Consider the following 18,039-nt stretch of genomic DNA (forward strand, 5'->3'; position numbering starts at 1 on the left):
TCCTAGCCATCCAGAAGACATAGAAGATTTCCTTTGCTGCACCAGCAACTAGGAGACCAAGCGGATCTTTATTTGCACAAACCTTCCATATTTGGATGCATTCAAACTATTTGGTGGATCTTCATCTAAAAACCAATTGGAGCAAGAAAGTCCAAACTTAAAAGAAAAAAGAAAATCAAACATCATCTTTTATTAACACCTCAAAAGAAAGAAATAAACAACTCTTGAAACTGTTAAAGAAGACAAGCGCAAAAAAAAAGAAAACAACATTTAGAAATTCAAAGTAAGAACTATGTTTTGGAAAATAAAAAAAAGTAAACAAAAATTTATTTTGTGATGTGAAATAACAGCTGAAATTATGCTTTGAAAAGTAAGAATTATGCTTTGAAATTATGCTTTGAGAAGTAAGAATTATGCTTTTAAAAACAAAAAGAAGAAAACAAGTAATTTTATTTTATTTATTAGTATAATTATTATGTATATTTAATATTTCTAATTAATATGATGAAATAAGAGCTGAATAGAAATTAATTTAATTATATTTAAAATATATAGTTTATTTTGGCAAAAGATAATAATAAATAAAAGTTAAGAATCAGTTCACATTTAAATTTTCAAATCTGAAGCGATACTGTTCACAGGTAATTTCATTGCTTTATTTTGAAACAAGAAGTGAAATAGAGTTGAAACAAAACATTTAAAAAATAAAAAATAAAAAATAATGAAAAATAAAGTAGGATTGAGGATGATATCAGTGTATAGTTTGAAAAGTAATTTTGATTGTATTGTTAAACTTTAAAGGCATAGATCTGTGATAAAATACAATAGGATCATAAAATAATACAAAATGTTCTGTAACATTTGGAAACTAAGCTTTTAGAGGTAAAATACTGAAGTTTCATCATTGAGTTGTAATGAAAACCTTCAAGATGATAGAGGTTAAGTTATATTACGTGGAGAACTTATTTTATGATTATTAATATGGTGGTGGTACATTTTACAAACGTGAAGACCCGACCATGGATTCACATTATATTTATTTTAAGCTAATAAAATTTAAATGGATAATTAGTAAATTAATTATATATATATTTTAAAAAAAAATAATGGCATGACTGTAAATATTTGCAAAACACAAAGGATTTCAAAAGAGCTTGTATTTTAATAATATAGATAAATTATAATCTCTTAATATTAAATTGAAAATACAAAGATATATTTTCTTGATAGAAAGATCTTGATAAAATATCTCAATAACTAATAAAATTAAAATAGTATCTAAATACAATTGGGTATTTCAAAATTTGGAAGTTTTAATATTTGAGATTTTCAACAATATTCAATAATTTATTATATATATATATGAAATATTCTGTTTTTTATTTTTTAATATTCTGTTAAATTCATTACGAAGGTGCTCGTACATTATGGGTCATCAACTATTCAAAAATATTGATAAATATCGAGATACACAATTGATTCGTGAGTATATAGTAATAAAAAAATTAATTGAAGAAAAAAACAAATTGACAGAAGAAAATAATGACAAAAGCAGCTTTAGTGGCCAATGAAAGGGGACACTTGTCTCTATGGTCAATTACTTGCTTCTCGTGTAGTGGAAAATGATTCTCCCGATGCATTAAACATCAATCATCATTCTTTTTTATATTCTTTTTCTTCACATTTCTTTTCCAAAATAAAATTGTCTAACAGTAATACATTTATCTTCATATAAATAATAAAATGGAGAATTGGAAAAAAGAAACACTTTAAATTTCTCTTTGTCACTTTAGGACTTTTTATACTTTTGGCAATTTTGGACATGTTTTACCCTTCGTTCATGAGAAAAATAGTAAACTTAAATATAAAAATGTACAAAAATATGAAAACTATTGGAAACATAAGTATTACAACTTATATGTTTAATTTTTTTCAAAAAAAAATTAGAATCGTATTTTATTTTGTTTTCTATTAGGTTAACCGTATGTTTTTTTTTGTATTTTACCTTTCCTTTTTATTTATAAAATTAAATTAACAAAATAATTAACATATATTATATATTTTAATTAATCTAAGGATATAATTGTATTAACAATAATTAAAATCCTAATGGGACAAAAATCTTAAACAAAATCTTAGTGGGATAAATTCAAGGTCTACATGTCCTTTTTATCCAATTATCTCATAATAAAATATACTCTTTTAATTTCCAAATCATTTTAATATTTTTCATACAGACTAAGATTCGTCCCGGATGCTAATCTGAACCGATCCCACACTACTTGGACCGATAGGCAATCCGGGTCTGATCAGTTATATTTTAAGTTCTTATCATGTTTAAGTGTAATAAAGTAAGGTTCTTAACCTAGTATTATCTAACTAATCAATCAATATGCGGAAGCAAAAAAAGCCATATGGTTGCTGGGCGCATTTTATATATCATCATGGATTCGGTACATTGTAGTTTAAGTTTAATCATGACTCGAACACCACTCACACCTATCGGTCGCCTGTCTTGTGTCAATCCGGACCATCCTTAGAACCTGCCACATTTAGGCATAAACAATCTAAAACATTTTTTAGTGAGGTGAATTATTCCGCCTACACAGTTAGTCCCGAAAACCTAATCCTATCGTAAACATTATCCTAAGTCTTTTAATGATGATAGTCTCATGGACCCCAAATGAATACATTTAACAAATGGCCTCTTGGTCTCGGTCTGCTAGGTATGGTTCACTCACAAGGGATGGCCTTCGTGATTTCTACCATCGGCTGCCTATCAGTTTCCTAAAAACTAATGTAACTGATTAGCCACGACCAAGCATACATCCATACTTAGATTTTATAGGCATATAGCCAGTTTGAGTAATCTACATGAATTCATCAAACAGTATGTAATATGTGCAGCCTCAATGCCTTGTGTACCGATCACACAACACTTAATTAATCTAACCAAACAATCCTAATTGAACCCAATTGCCCTGACCATGAACCAACCATTCATAGAACTTTGATCCTAACCCTACGTCAATGTACTCACCTTAGCCAATCAGAGAGAAAATAAGAAGAAGAAAAATCGCAAGCACTAGATGCACAGTTTTGGTCATTTCTTAATCCCGACCAATTGTCTCATAGGACAGCCTCGCCGGACCACCTGAGCACTCGCCTAACCGAACCGACCACTTGGCCTTAACCTTTTTCCGGTTAGACCTCTCTCTCTCTCTCTCTCTCTCTCTCTCTCTCTCTCTCTCTCTCTCTCTCTCTCTCTCTCTCTCTCTCTCTCTCTCTCCCTCTCCCTCTCCCTCTCTCTCTCTCTCTCTCTCTCTCTCTCCTCTCCCTCTCTCTCTCTCTCTCTCTCTCTCTCTCTCTCTCTCAATTTTAAGGTTATTTGGGAAAAGAAAATTATGCACAAGGGGCGAATGGCGATGGGTATTTATAGAAACAAGGGGGTGCGCTCGATGGGATGCAATAGTTGATGTCAAAATGGTGCGAGTTGACTCATGACCATTCCCCAGTCATCAATTCCCATGGGTCAAGCATCACAACCCCTTGGTCAAGCGTTGAGACATTTCGCCTGTGCATCGAGTCCATTTGCGCAATGCATTCAAACCCCTTCGCCCTTGGAAATCCTCTTGTACCTTTACCCCCATTGAGCACTGTGGCTAAGTCATACCCTAGTCTAACTCGAGCCATCCTAGCCCAAACCTCACACCCCTCGACGCCATGGGCTGGACCGCACCATACCACATCAGACCTAGGCCGGACCGCCCACCACTGTCACTACCTAAACCAACCGTCTCAGCTGGCCTAGGTGGCCGAGGTAGTCGTCGAGGTGGTCAGCTAGCTGGTTCGAGCTGACTACACTACAATGAGCTAACATCAACTGTCTAAACTACTTTACACTATTCTGAGCTACACGAAAACTTGATTTGAGTAGAGGAAACTACCCAATATTCTCATCCGACCTATTGATTATAGCTTAAGTATTCGGGTCGATGGTTCCATCTAAACCTCGACTACGTTTGTCCATAGGACATCCGTCTGGTCCTAATCATGACCAAGGTTGTTACAATCAACTTGTAAATAAAAACATTCAATATTAAAATGAATTTGTGAGTAATATTTTCTTAAATTTGAAGTGCTACTATTTATATACTTATTTTCTGCTAAAAAGTTGAGCTATTAAAGATATTTTTTTATTTTTTAATATTTTACATCAAAATATAATACTATTGGAGATAGTCTGATGTGTATTTAATTCTAAATAAAAGTCTTTCCATTCATATGTAATATTTTCAAATGTCTAATCAAAAACTGATATAATAAAGAGATCTCATATGCCTATTTAGATAAATACAGACTCGTGCACACATATTAAAAAACCATTTAAGTTTGCATATTTTTTATGTAGAAACATTATTATCCATATATCTAATCATATTTCAACCAATGAAAAATAAATCGAAAATAAAATTAACAAATTATACAATGAAATGTTAAAACGATACTTATTTTGCAAATAATAATTTCTTATAATATCATTTAATATGAAACGGAGGGAGTATGTTTAGCTGAAACCTCTTTATTCCCAACAGTCACGTTTATTAACTTTTAGTTTTGGAATCTCGGCCTCTCAAACTACATGTGAAATTGTTTTTTTTGAGCAAAGTACATGTGATATTGTTTAACAAAACCAATAAATCCCGAAACTCGAAATTTCACTTGAGCTTTTAAATTAGTAAATTATTGCAAATCTGTCCCCTCCACGCCAAAACCAAAGTTTTGCCTATTTTCATGTGAATTGTCTTACTTTTAGTTTGCTTTAACTAATTATTATCGCACATCAAAACAAAAAAAAATCACCAAATCTATCTATCTATCTATACTATTATTTATGAAGTAATTTTGCTGATTTGTCACATTCTCCATGATTTTAGCTAATCTTGCTTATTTGTCATGTTTTTATTAGATTTTAGTTAAATCATTGATTTATTAGTTGTTTTTATCTAAGTTACTAATTTATTAATTAAAAATATCTTTAATGAATCTATATATATTAAAAACTATTTTATTTTAATAATATTAAAAACGAGTTTTATTTGTTATGGTTTTAGCTAATTTTACTTTTTGTCATGTTTTTATTAGGTTTTAGCTATATCATTGATTGTTTTAATTAATATTATTTGTTTTTATCTAAGTTACTAATTTATTAATTAAAAATACCCTTAATGAATCTATATTAAAAAGAATTTTATTTTAATAATATTAATTTTATGTGTTATATTAAAATCTATTTAGTTTTTTATTATCATATTTTTATTAGGTTTTAAAATTTTAGGTAAGTTATTGATTTGTTATTAGTTTGATTCGCTAATTTGTTAATTTAAACAATACCTTTAATGAATTTTATATATAATTAAAAAATAAACTTAATACAATAATTGCTTTTAAAATAAGATAATAACTTAACAAAAAAATTAAATTATCGTATTTATGAAGTAATTTTGCTGATTTGTCACATTCTCCATGGTTTTAGCTAATCTTGCTTATTTGTCATGTTTTTATTAGGTTTTAGTTAAATCATTGATTTATTAGTTGTTTTTATCTAAGTTACTAATTTATTAATTAAAAAATATCTTTAATGAATCTATATATATTAAAACCGAATTTTATTTTAATAATATTAAAAACGAATTTTATTTGTTGTGGTTTTAGCTATTTTTGCTTTTTTGTCATGTTTTTATTAGGTTTTAGCTATATCATTGATTGTTTAATTAATATTATTTGTTTTTATCTAAGTTACTAATTTATTAATTAAAAATACCCTTAATGAATCTATATATATTAAAAAAGAATTTTATTTTAATAATATTAATTTTATGTGTTATATTAAAATTTATTTAGTTTTTTATTATCATATTTTTATTAGGTTTTAAAATTTTAGGTATGTTATTGATTTATTATTAGTTTGATTCGGTAATTTGTTAATTTAAACAATACCTTTAATGGATTTTATATATAATTAAAAAATAAACTTAATACAATAATTGCTTTTAAAATAAGATAATAACTTAACAAAAAATTAAAATACGATAATTCTTATATATATTATGTTGCTATCTGAAACAATATTTTTATTATAAATGTCACAAATTATGATACAAAAATTTTATAATTAAATATTAGTCAAGAAAAAAATTATATTAAAATATTTTCTAAACTATTTCAAAGATATGAGTGTTTTAGCTAATTTTACTTTGTCATGTTCTTATCTAAGTTACTAATTTATTAATTAAAAACACCCTTAATGAATCTATATATATTTCAAAAACGAATTTTATTTGTCATGGATTTAGCTAATTTTGCTTATTTGTCATGTTTTTATTAGGTTTTAGCTAAATCATTAATTTATTATTTTCTTTTATCTAAGTTACTAATTTATTAATTAAAAAATACCCTTAATGAATCTATATATATTAAAACCGAGTTTTATTTTAATATTAATTTTATATTTTATATTAAAATTTAGTTAGTTTTTCATTATCATATTTTTATTAGGTTTTAAACTTTTAACTAGGTTATTGATTTATTATTAGTTTGATTCGCTATTTGTTAATTTAAACAATACCCTTAATGAATTTTATATAATTACAAATAAATTTAATACAATAATTGATTTTAAAATAATATAATAACTTATCAAAAGATTTTAAAATACGATAATTATTATATATATTGTGTTGCTATCAATATTTTTATTATAAATGTCAAAAATTAAGATACAAAATTTTTATAGTTAAATATTAGTAAAGAAAAAAAATTATATAAAAATATTTTCTAAACTATTTTTAAGATATGAGTGTTTTAAAAATTATAGCACAATAATAAGTATATATTTTGATAAATAATATTTGACATATATAAATACTTTGATGTTTGATTTAACTATTTGAAAACATAAAAAAAAACTTATTATGCTGATTTTAAATTAATAAAACATAAATTAATAAGTATTGATAAGAAGATTATGCCTGCATGTGCAGGCAAAACACCTAGTTAATCATTAAACTGTAAAAATTATTGATGTAACTGATTTTTACGTTTTTTAAAAAAAATTGGTCTAAAAAGTTCTAAAATTGTTGTGATTGTTTTCTTCTTTTTCTCTATATATTTCCCAGCACCCCAAGAAGTTGGGAGCCAATCAAGAAATCACAATCTTATTCTCATCTAGTATTTATAGCGCAAAACAGCTGGAGATTCTACCCAGTCCCCCAAAACTATTAAACACAAACATACAAAACATAACAACATGGATGTAATAATTTAAAAGGGCAATGGATCAACATTAATAATCATAATAAGATACACTTTGGCGTTATATAACAACGAACAAAATAAACCCATCCCTTGGACCAATGTCTTCATGTGATCCTATCTCGATCCAATATATATACTAGTACTAAAAGCCAAAAATAAAAATAAAGATTAACTTCCTTCAGTTTTGCTTTTTAGCTTAACTAATACACTCGTTACTAGATTGAAGTCAACGGTTATAACTAGAGTTGACCATACGAATGAGCAAAGTAGGCAAGAGCTCCAACGAGTGGTGAATTGATGTAAGTAGCTGGCTCTGACTGCTCGTAGTCAGACCGTACGTCCGGAAAGCGATCATGCTTGTCCGGACCACCAACGACTGCACCAACGAGGAAATTAGGGTTTGGAGATTGAGAGTGCATAATGGAGAACCCTTGGTGACATTGGATTTTGGCCGGGTGACTTGCAACGCAAGGTAAGGAGGAGCCACGGTGGTGGATTCGCCGTGGGAATTTTGGACCATAACCAACCATGTAAGACATCCGTAATGGGTTGTCTCCAAGTAGGTAATCAACCTATTAATTGATTAAGGCAAAATTATGAAAATAATCAAAATTTTCTAACAAAACTAGGGAAAATAGTTTAGATTCTTTAATGAATTAGACCTGTCTTTTGGCGATTGCGCGGAGGCGGCCGGGAGTGTAGACGGAGCCACCGCAATGGACGACGGTTCTTGCGGAGGTTAAGTATTTGGCGTAGGTTAAGAGCAAGAACGATGTTGACGTCACATATTGCATATTCTCGTCGGCCATTTTAAATAATAATCCACCTGCATAAAATATTTGTAGAAGTGGTTAATAGTTACTCAATCCAATTTATCAGATCAGTTTACTTTTATTCCAGCTTAGGCATTATTTTATAAAGAACATTTTTATCAAAGGCATATCACCCCAATATAGAAAAGAAATCAGCAAAAAAAAATGTTTTTTTTGTATATAAAAGAAAATCATATGGTTTCCGGAAAGTGTAACATCGCAAAATAATTACCATAAAATGGTAGTAATAGATTTAATATCGCAATTTTCTTTAGTAGAGGGGAAAAACTGTAAATTAGTGAAAAGTGAGGGGGTAAAATGTAAGAACCTGGAGTATACTGAGAAATAGAGAAAGGAGCGCCAGGAATAACAGAGCAAATGAAATTATCAGCATGACCTTTGTATTCACTAAGTGTCCTCATTTTCTGAACCAGAAACCCCTTCATAGCAACAACAACAGCAAATCAAAATCATACACTTGACTATGATCAAATTCTGATTTTTTTTTTTTAACTATAACATGCTTTTTTACCTTTGAAAGAAGAATTCTGGCTCCAGCGTGCTTGTTATCCCAACCAAAAGTGTTATCGTACTCAGCAGCTCCAAGGATTTGTCCATTGACTTTTATGTAATTCAAATACTTTAGATTCCTTGTAGCTTTTTGTAACCAAGCAGCTCCCCACAACAACTCATCCTCCAAATCAAGAATAAAAAGAAAAGCTTTCCTTAATTTCATTTTTTTTCCTCCAAAATCTTTACTTACTTTTGTGTATATACTAAAGAAACCCATTTACCTGATAACCAGAGAAAGAGCAATAAAATGGACAAACATCTGGTTTCAATCCTGCACTGTATGTTCCTCTGTATCTATCCGCAAATGCAAAAACCTTGAATTCAACAACAACAAGAGATCAATCAGTTTTGTCTTGACACAACTTTTGTCTGAAAAAAATTATCTATCAAATGGTTTACTTACCCTAATGGCTCGTTTGAGGAGGATTTTGGAGTAAGAAGGATCAGATTTCCTGAAAACAATAGCAGCAGCAGCAAGAGCAGCTGCAGTTTCAGCGGCGACATCAGAGCCAGGAGTGTTCTTGTCAACTTTAAACACACTTCTTTGTGTATCCATGTCTTCTGGTCTTTCCCAACAAGAATGGTCTTTGTTTGCATCACCAACTTGAACATAAATGGTGTCAGGACGTGAAGTTGCTTTGAGTAGATAATCTGTGGCCCAACGAATCGCTACTTTAGCATTTCCTAATTCAGATTTCATGAGACCACCGAACTCAATCACACTCCATGAGAGCATCGTTGTTGTGAATGCCATTGGGAATCCGAACTTGATGTTGTCTCCTGCATCATAGTACCCTCCAACCAAGTCCACCTAACAATTAAACAAAGAAAAATGAAAAAAAAAAAATTAGGGTTTCACCTACATTGTTGAGATCTGTGTTTGCCTAAGTAAACCAAAATAAATAAAAATAAAAATAAAATTAGGGTTTCTAGATAAGTGAAAGATATAAACCCTAATTTCATCCTCTGTTCTATTCACACTAAAATCATGAGAGTAAAGGTAGAATCTTTTGATGATATTAGTACATAACCTAACCTAACCTATATTGCTGAGATCTGTCAGTAAACAAGAAAACTTTTTCCATACTAAACCAAAAACCTTGGGGAAAGTTGAGGTGATTTACATGAAGAGCAGAGCCATCAGAGAGACCAGAGTCTCTTCTCCAAGTCATTCTCTGGTTGGAAGGAAGCTTCCCAGACCTTTGGCCTTCGAAGAAAAGGATAGATTTGGTGAGAGCGTCTTTGTAGTTGTGTTTGGCCAAGTTGTGACGATGGTGGTTGGTGTAGAAAAGAGAAGAGTCAGAGTTAGAGAAGCCATTGCAGAGGAAGAAGAAGAAAGAGAGGAAAATGGTGACTCTGAAAGCATATGAGGAAGAAGAAAAGCCAATGAGAGCCATTTTCTCTGAGAGAGAAAGTTTATATTAGCCAATGGGCGAAGAGATTGCAGAAGCTGCTTTGTGGGAAACAGAGGAAGTATCTCTGCAGTTTATAGGGGGAGAAAGGTTTGTCTGTCTCTCTCTCTCCTCTCTGTGGCAAAGTAAAAAAGTTTCTTTGACTACTCTTTTTTTGTGTTTTCCATACGGTAAAAATTAGAACTGAAAGTCTTACATTGTCAGTAGAAATAGACAATAGAGAGAAGAGACTTATGGAATAGTTTTTGGCCAAAGTCAGAAGAAACAAAACTAAGAGGGTTTTTGGGATAATACTCAAAGACAACTCATTGTATTTACTTTTGCAGGTTTTTTATATAATAGCATCTCCAATAGTAAGATTCATTTAAAAAACAAAATTAACACTATTACTATTTGTTATAAGTTAAACTTTATCATATTATATAATTAGTATACATTTTTTTATAACATAATTAGCATACATCTCTTTATGTTATATGAACAACAACTATTGTATTTTATATAAGAAAATACTTAATGCATATTCACTTTTAGCGATTCAATAAAGTTTTCTAAAATGATAAATGAATTTATTTATCGTATTTTTTAAAATTGAATTTAAAGTTTTCAGAGTTTTTGCTATTAACATATAACTAGATGACAACAATAATATAAAACTTGAAATTAGCTAGGTAATAAAAAATTTCAATTTTATTTAAAGTAAAAAAGTTAAAGTTAAGAACTAGTTTGTAATTAAAAATATTTTTAAAATAAAATTGAATAGTATTTTTCAGATTGAAAATAATTTTATTTAATTTTTCAGCATTTGAAAAATGAAGTTTCATTTAGAACAAAAAAATGAAGTAAAAAGGAAAAATGAAGCACTAACAAATCCCCAAGAATAGTTCGGTTCCAGATAATTAAGGCTAAAACATGAAATCATGTCCGTTTGAAACAATAATAAATTAGTTCATGACATGATTTAAATTTATAACCGACAGGTTTACAGTTTACTCTTAACTTTCTTTTCTTTTTTGATAAAAGAGGAAAAAAAAGAAACTTTCTTCTACTCGGTGAGTGAGAGATGGGGAATCGCAGATCTAACTTATGCCCAGAAAATTACTTCCAGGGATACTTTTTCACTTTCCATTCACACAAATAGACACTTCATGTTTATGACACACTTTTTATGTGGTCTTTGTCTTTTTTACCCTCTAAGTATTTCTTTCTTTCTCTTACTTCCTCTAAACAAACTGTTTTTTTTTTTTCCGAAAAATATTTCAGGTTCTCAATAGAAAGTAAAGACCCTTCTAAAAGGTTTTCAAAAACTTTTCTAAAATCTACAATCTCACCGTCATACCTTCTAATCAAGTCACAGCCTTTTTCTCTGAAATCTTTCTCTGAAATCTCCATTGTTGTTGTGGGTCTTCAAGTTGTGGTCAGCTCCTCCTCCTTTGTAGTTCTCAAAGTTGGTCAACACCGACAATTTATCTAATTTGTTTTTATCGATTCCTCTCATAATTCTTACTCTAGTTTCTGTGTACTTAAATTTGCAGATAACGGAAAGGATGTTCCCTACTAATACAAAACCTTAATCTCTCTCTCTCTCTCTCTCTCTCTCTCTCTCTCCGCCATTTAGTTTTGTGTAGTTTCCGGTTGCTTTCACCAAAATTTTTAAAATGCAAGCTTGATTTTTGCCTTTAAAATTTACTTATGTTTGTTTCATTTAATTTCCATGTCCAAAATCTCAACTCTTGTTTTTTGTTCTAAATATTACAGAGAATTGAAAGAATGCGTCTTCCATCTTTTTGTTCAGATCCATGTTCCTCCTTTTTGATTTTACATTCCTGGTTTTAGTTCTTCTCTCAAAGAGAAGAAGGAACATACTTATAGATCTGGCTTTACCGATTTAGTGGTTTTCTCCTTCACAAAGACTTCGGAATTTGATATACCACATGCACATGTCTTCTGTCCACAACAACACCATCCACTCCTCCCAAGTCCCACACAACCACAACCACATCCACATATTCTCTGTCCACAATACCCAAAAAATACGCACATAGTGGAAATGTTAAATGAGGAGCTTATAGCTGATCAAAGAATTTTCGACAAGAGTCTATGGTGTGGAGAAAATTCATCCGAGTCTCTGATTTCCATTAAATCGCACAGAAGAAACATGTCCACTTGAAGTAAATTGTCCCTCTTAAAATAAAAACTCTTACCAAAACAGACAATTAAAAAATATGCTTCTACCAGGACGTATAAGTTCTTACTTCACAAGAACTAGTTCGGCCAACTGGATTGAAAAGGTGCCACCACTGGTATCCATACACCCACTCACTACCAGAGCTTTGACCACAACATCCGCGACCACAACAACACTTCCCCTAACCACGAGAGTACCATCCACAACACATCCGACCGCCACAACAATCACACTAACCACAAGAGTCCCATCCACAACACACCCGACCACCACAACAATCACACAAACCACGAGAGTCCCATCAACAATACACTCAAGAACCCCAGTCCGACCACTAACTTTGGGATTTTCATCCCCACCTCTCATGTATGTTCCCGGAAACTGCAAAAACCTTGAATCCATCTTCTGCAACCTCAACAACCAACAAAATGCATTAACTCCTCGCACTTGCCTCGTTTATTCGGACATTTAATATTAAAACACAACCATTAGATCAAATAGGCACTTTTGGATTGTGTGGCTCACATAAGGATGTCAATTGGGCTGTCCGGACGGAAGTGGACATGTCCAGATGGGCTTTTTTTTGGGGCGTTTTTGGTCTTGATGTCCAAATAGGTCCATGTCCAAATAGTCCATGTCCAAATAGAACCATGTCCAAATAGTCCATGTCCAAATAGGACCATGTCCAGTTGGACTGTCCATGGAGTCCAGTTCGCCCACTTGATGTAAAAAAATATACAGATTCTAAATTTTATATATAACAACAGATATTTTGATTAAAACTACATGTTTGAGCTCGAGAGATATGAGATCGAGAGATAAGAGTGACGGCCAAATGAAAAAAAATAATTTTTCCCCAATTAAAAACCCTAGACATTTTAATAATTTGGACGGTCCATGTCCATCTGGTCTTGTCCATTAGTCTTTGGGCGTATTTGGGCGTTGTCCAGTTGGACAACAAAATATTTTGGACGGATTTGGGCATGTCCATATTAGTCCATATTAATTTGGACATGGACGTCCATGGACAGAGTGTCCAATTGACATCCCTAGGCTCACATGACATCACACTCTCCTATACACCTAACACCAATTTAATTTATTGTCTAGCTATCTATCTAACTAAACTAGCAAAACCAAAGTAACTATTTCCTAACTTTACAACTCACACGTGAAACACTCCACTTAGCTTAAGGGCAAAAGTGTCAAAATTAAACTTCAATTTCATCTATTGTGTGCTGTAAACATAATGTGTTCTTTTGTGTAGTAAAAAAGACAAATGTGTCTGATTGTGTAACTCTCTCGAAACTTATGACCAAATATAAAATTTAGTTTTTTTTTATCAAAGATAAAATTTAGTTACAAATCTGATTTATTTTATTTGCATGCATCCCTTTGCACGTCTGATATTTTTAGATAAGATTCGGTGCTTGTGAAGTTTGTTAAAGACAAACCCATCTTTTTTTCAATTCAGCGTTTTTGAAGTTTGTAAATGACGAATGTTTTTGCCGAAGAAATAATAGCACAATTTTACAGTTAACTGTTATCCAGACTGTTGAACAGTTCACCCTGGTCTAGATAATCTAGTGAACATATATATTAATAGAATATTCGATAATGATTATGAGATTATCAACACTACTTTGTAATCATTTCACAAACATGTGTGCATGTGACTAGCATTATCATATGAATTCTACGATGAACAATAAGCTCTGGGGACTTTAAGAATATCTCCAAAAATACATTTTATTTTATTATGAAATTTTTAAAATTCTATATTTGAAGTTTTTATTAAAGCAAAACTTTAAATTTAACTTTATAACTATTTGTATTTTATACTGTGGTTTTTGTATTTTTCATAATTAATTTATAACTCATAAATTTTTTGTAAATAACTAGCTCATACATAAACATATTATTATAATATTGATTAAAAAATATTATATTAAATATAAATTTTCAACAAAATAACATAATTAATATTAAACTTCAAAAGAATACTATACTACTTCACAAAATTATTTTAAGTAATGCATATATGATTAACTAGTGCATTTTGAAATAAAAATAAATCTGTTTATTTTTAATCTGTACATTACAAACTTTCTTTTTTTGAAAACGGGTGATTTTAAATTTGTAAATACATTATATATGAACAAGAAAGTAAAAGAGAAAAATAAAAATTGCTAAAATACTTAAATTCTATCAAAGATATTAATTAGGCCTGGGCATTTCGGATATCGGTTCGGTTCGGTTCGGGTATTTTGGGTTTCTGGTCTTTCGGGTCTAGAACTTTAGGATCCGATAGGGTAATTTCAAATTTTCGGTTCCGGATCGGTTTGGACCGTACCGGGTCCGGGTCGGGTCGGGTCTTAGGTAGTTAGACACATTCGGGTAACTAGAATTTATCGGTTCGGTTTTGGATCGGGTTCGGGTCGGTTCGGTTCGGATTTGACCTAAAAAATACCTAAAAATACAAAAAAAATATCTGAAAATATTAATATATCTGAAACTATTTGAAATTTTATTCAGAATTTGTGTGTTTTATTATATTAAAATGTGTATATATATTAAAATATGCGAGATACAACAATAATTGGTTGTCTCCTAGTGGTTGACTCCCTTGCTCTATAGATAAATAACCCGTCTTCGACTCCTCCTCGATTCATTTTATTTAATTTACATTATTAATTCGGGTATCCATCGGGTTTCCGTTTCGGGTCGGGTCGGGTAAAAGACCTCCGGGTTCTCTACAACAAGACCCGATAGGATAATTTGATCTGGTCGGTTTCTACCCGGACCGGGTTTTTCGGATCAGTTTTGGGTCGGGTCTTCGGGTCCAGGTAAAATGCCCAGCCCTAATATTAATAATCTTGAACATATTCGATCTGAATAAGAAAGAATCGTAAGAAGAAGACATCAAAACAACAACAACCATCTTTGCTTACATAAAATTTGTTCGGACAATATATTGGATCTTTTGGAGATTCCAGATCAAATTTATATGACTATTAGTGTTTTCTGTAATATTTAAATATCTGTAATAATTATGTCTTCATGTAAATTTTTAAAAGCTTTTTCTTATTGCTAAGTTTCTTTCGTATTGTTGTTGTCCAAATCTAGTTTTAAAATATTTTAAATTTATTTCAATAATTTCTATTTAATTTTATGTATAAGATTAAATTTATAAAAAATTGAAATTTTTTTGAGATATAATTTTCTTAAAGAATAATTTGATAAACGAGAAAATATTTTAGAATTATAAATATGATGTATAATTGTAGGAGCCAAAATGCAAACAAAAATATGAAACTTCAAATTTGAATTTTTGAGTAGTGAAACTTCAAATATAAAGTTTCACTTCTCAAAACTTCAATTAATTTTATGTATTCTAAAATTACGAAAATAAGTATCTCCGTTTCATTTTACATAATTTTGAGATACTTAAATTAAATATATATGTGTATTTTGTAAATTCAAAAGTGATAGTCTAAACTATTAAAATTGAATTACAAGTTAGAAATAACTATCACCTTTAATACTACAAGTCCATATACCACTGTCTTAAAACGTGATTATTACTATAATCAAAACAAGAATTAATTTAAACTATTAACCAATCATTACATCTTCTCTTAGCCAATCCTAACTCTTTTATAGATTTGTAATCACAAAACAAAATACAATGGCAATCTGTCCTAGACTGCTTCATCAGGTGGCTCCATTATAATTTTATAACATTTTATTGACAAATCTAAACAATATAATTTCATATATTCAGTAAACGAAAAATTCAACAAATAATATATCATTAGTTCTTTATTCTTCGGATTAAAATGTGAGCACAAAACTAACAAAGAACTCTTTATCATTTGAATACTACTATTTTTATGCGTAACCCTATTATTATCATATTAATAATTTTACCAAAAGATGTCAAAAAGTGAATAGTAATTTTACCAAAATATGGCTAATATAATTTTCTAGATGAATATTATACTCAAATAATCTATAGTTATCTACAATTAAGGACATTTGAAATACATTTCAATCTTTTAAATGCAATATATTAAAAACTTCGTATTAGTTACTCTCCTATGTAAATAAAAAAAACTTATTGAAAGAACGTGTACCAAAAGTTTGAATATCCACCAACGATATTCCTACTTCAACAACATCCTATTTATTCTAACATTACTAATATAGAAAATATTTTAGTATAATAAATAAAATTACTAATACAAAAATATAGTTCCAAAAATATATGACAATTAAAATATATACTACAAAAATTTATATAAATTAATATCTATATAACTGTAATACAGATCAAAATCTAAATCTTGTTTGATAAGTAATAGGGAAAGCTTATATCTTATCATCGACCAAATATCACATATATATACGTGGGACTCGTAGTTATCAAGACTGTTGGGCCCAAATATGGTCCGCTAGCCGACGATAGAACCGAAACAAATATTGGGCTAAGACGAAGCCCAACGCGTATCGGTGACCTTAACTAAGGTTTAATACGAAGCCGGAGGCTGGAAACTAAGGGAAATCTTCGAAGAGGTCACGGTGAAGAGGGAGCTCACATCACAACAGAAGGAGCGCATGACCTGGTCAAAGGGAAGCTGTTGCAGATTTATTAATAAACGGAGAAGATCTCGAAGATTAGTTGAAGAACATCAAGAGAAGTCTAAGGCTATTTAAAGAGAAGGTCGAGGACTAAAGAAGGGAGAATTATTCATTTTTGACGATCATTCATATCTTAAATACTTTTTCATCTTTGTAATCAATTAAGAGGAACATCTCTTTGTAACCACTCTTTTATCAAAATCATCAATACAAATCGAAGTTCATTCAACAAGTTATTACGGGATTCAGCCCGCGTTATCTTTCCCTAACCTTTTCCTAAACTTTAACCTGACCTAAAATTCAGGAGGTGAGTTTAATCCCTCACAATTGGCGCCGTCTGTGGGGAAGAAACAATCGAATCCCTTACCCTAACTTGAGGATAAATCCTACCGATCAGACAACAAATCCGTCTGACCTTAACCTCCCGATTCAGAGCGATGGCTCACCGAACGATGGAGGCTCTAGTCTCGTAACCTCGGAGTCTCGACGTGGCGACCACCGATCTGGGCAACAGCCTCCGGCTAGCGCTCGAACGAGCCAGACTGCAACTGGAGCCACTAACCCGAGATCATCAAGTGGAACCGCCCCCGGGCTTCCAGTCACCGAGAATCCTCAGCAGCAAGCCATTCCGAATCAAACGGAGGCTCAACGTCAAGCTCGGGGGTCACTTTCCGAGATCGATTGACCGATCCCTCATTCCCCCGAGGACGTTTAGACTTTTCTCCTGATAGCACTGCTCCGGAAGGACGGGGATCTGCTTTGCAGACACCTCATACTGGGACAGCTCCCGCGTTTAACCCACCTGTCACCAGTGCTATGGGAAGTAACGTAGCGACAACCAGCTCCACACCCAGTCAGATCGCTAACCGGAGCACTCGCTTACCTCCTCCGCCGCCTGATTTAAGGTCCGGAGCAGGAGTATCCTTCCCATCCGGGGGCAGAACATCAGCTTCGGTTTATCAAACCAGAAGCTCAACCCCGAATGTGGACGGGTATCAAAGGGTAGATTCAGATAACCCAAGAACTGGTGAGCGACTTAGCCCACCAACTGCATGGGAAGATGAACCAACACGATTCCGTCAGGAACCTGCCCGTC

General features: G+C 31.5%; 1 protein-coding gene across 1 annotated transcript; it reads right to left on the reverse strand.

Moving 5' to 3' along the window:
• Nucleotides 1-7,319: 7,319 nt before the first annotated feature.
• LOC108819947 (endoglucanase 17) lies at nt 7,320-10,216 on the reverse strand. The gene is made up of 7 exons (XM_018592957.2): nt 9,827-10,216; nt 9,106-9,513; nt 8,924-9,016; nt 8,662-8,823; nt 8,458-8,569; nt 7,980-8,143; nt 7,320-7,889 (listed from the first exon to the last, which is right to left on the reverse strand). Exons 1-7 carry the CDS (start codon nt 10,097-10,099, stop codon nt 7,557-7,559), a joined length of 1,545 nt encoding a protein of 514 aa, XP_018448459.1. The 5' UTR covers nt 10,100-10,216; the 3' UTR covers nt 7,320-7,556.
• Between the last annotated feature and the right edge of the window lie 7,823 nt (nt 10,217-18,039).

Source organism: Raphanus sativus, chromosome 2, assembly GCF_000801105.2.
Source record: "Raphanus sativus cultivar WK10039 chromosome 2, ASM80110v3, whole genome shotgun sequence".
Classification (NCBI taxonomy): Eukaryota; Viridiplantae; Streptophyta; class Magnoliopsida; order Brassicales; family Brassicaceae; genus Raphanus; species Raphanus sativus.

Coding starts and splice junctions, on each gene's coding strand:
- LOC108819947 (XM_018592957.2), bottom strand. CDS start 10,099: ATGGCTCTCATTGGCTTTTCTTCTTCCTCATATGCTTTCAGAGTCACC. Junction 8,570..8,661: donor CCAGAATTCTTCTTTCAAAG/GTAAAAAAGCAT, acceptor GTTGCTATGAAG/GGGTTTCTGGTTCAGAAAAT. Junction 7,890..7,979: donor GCGCAATCGCCAAAAGACAG/GTCTAATTCATT, acceptor ATCAATTAATAG/GTTGATTACCTACTTGGAGA.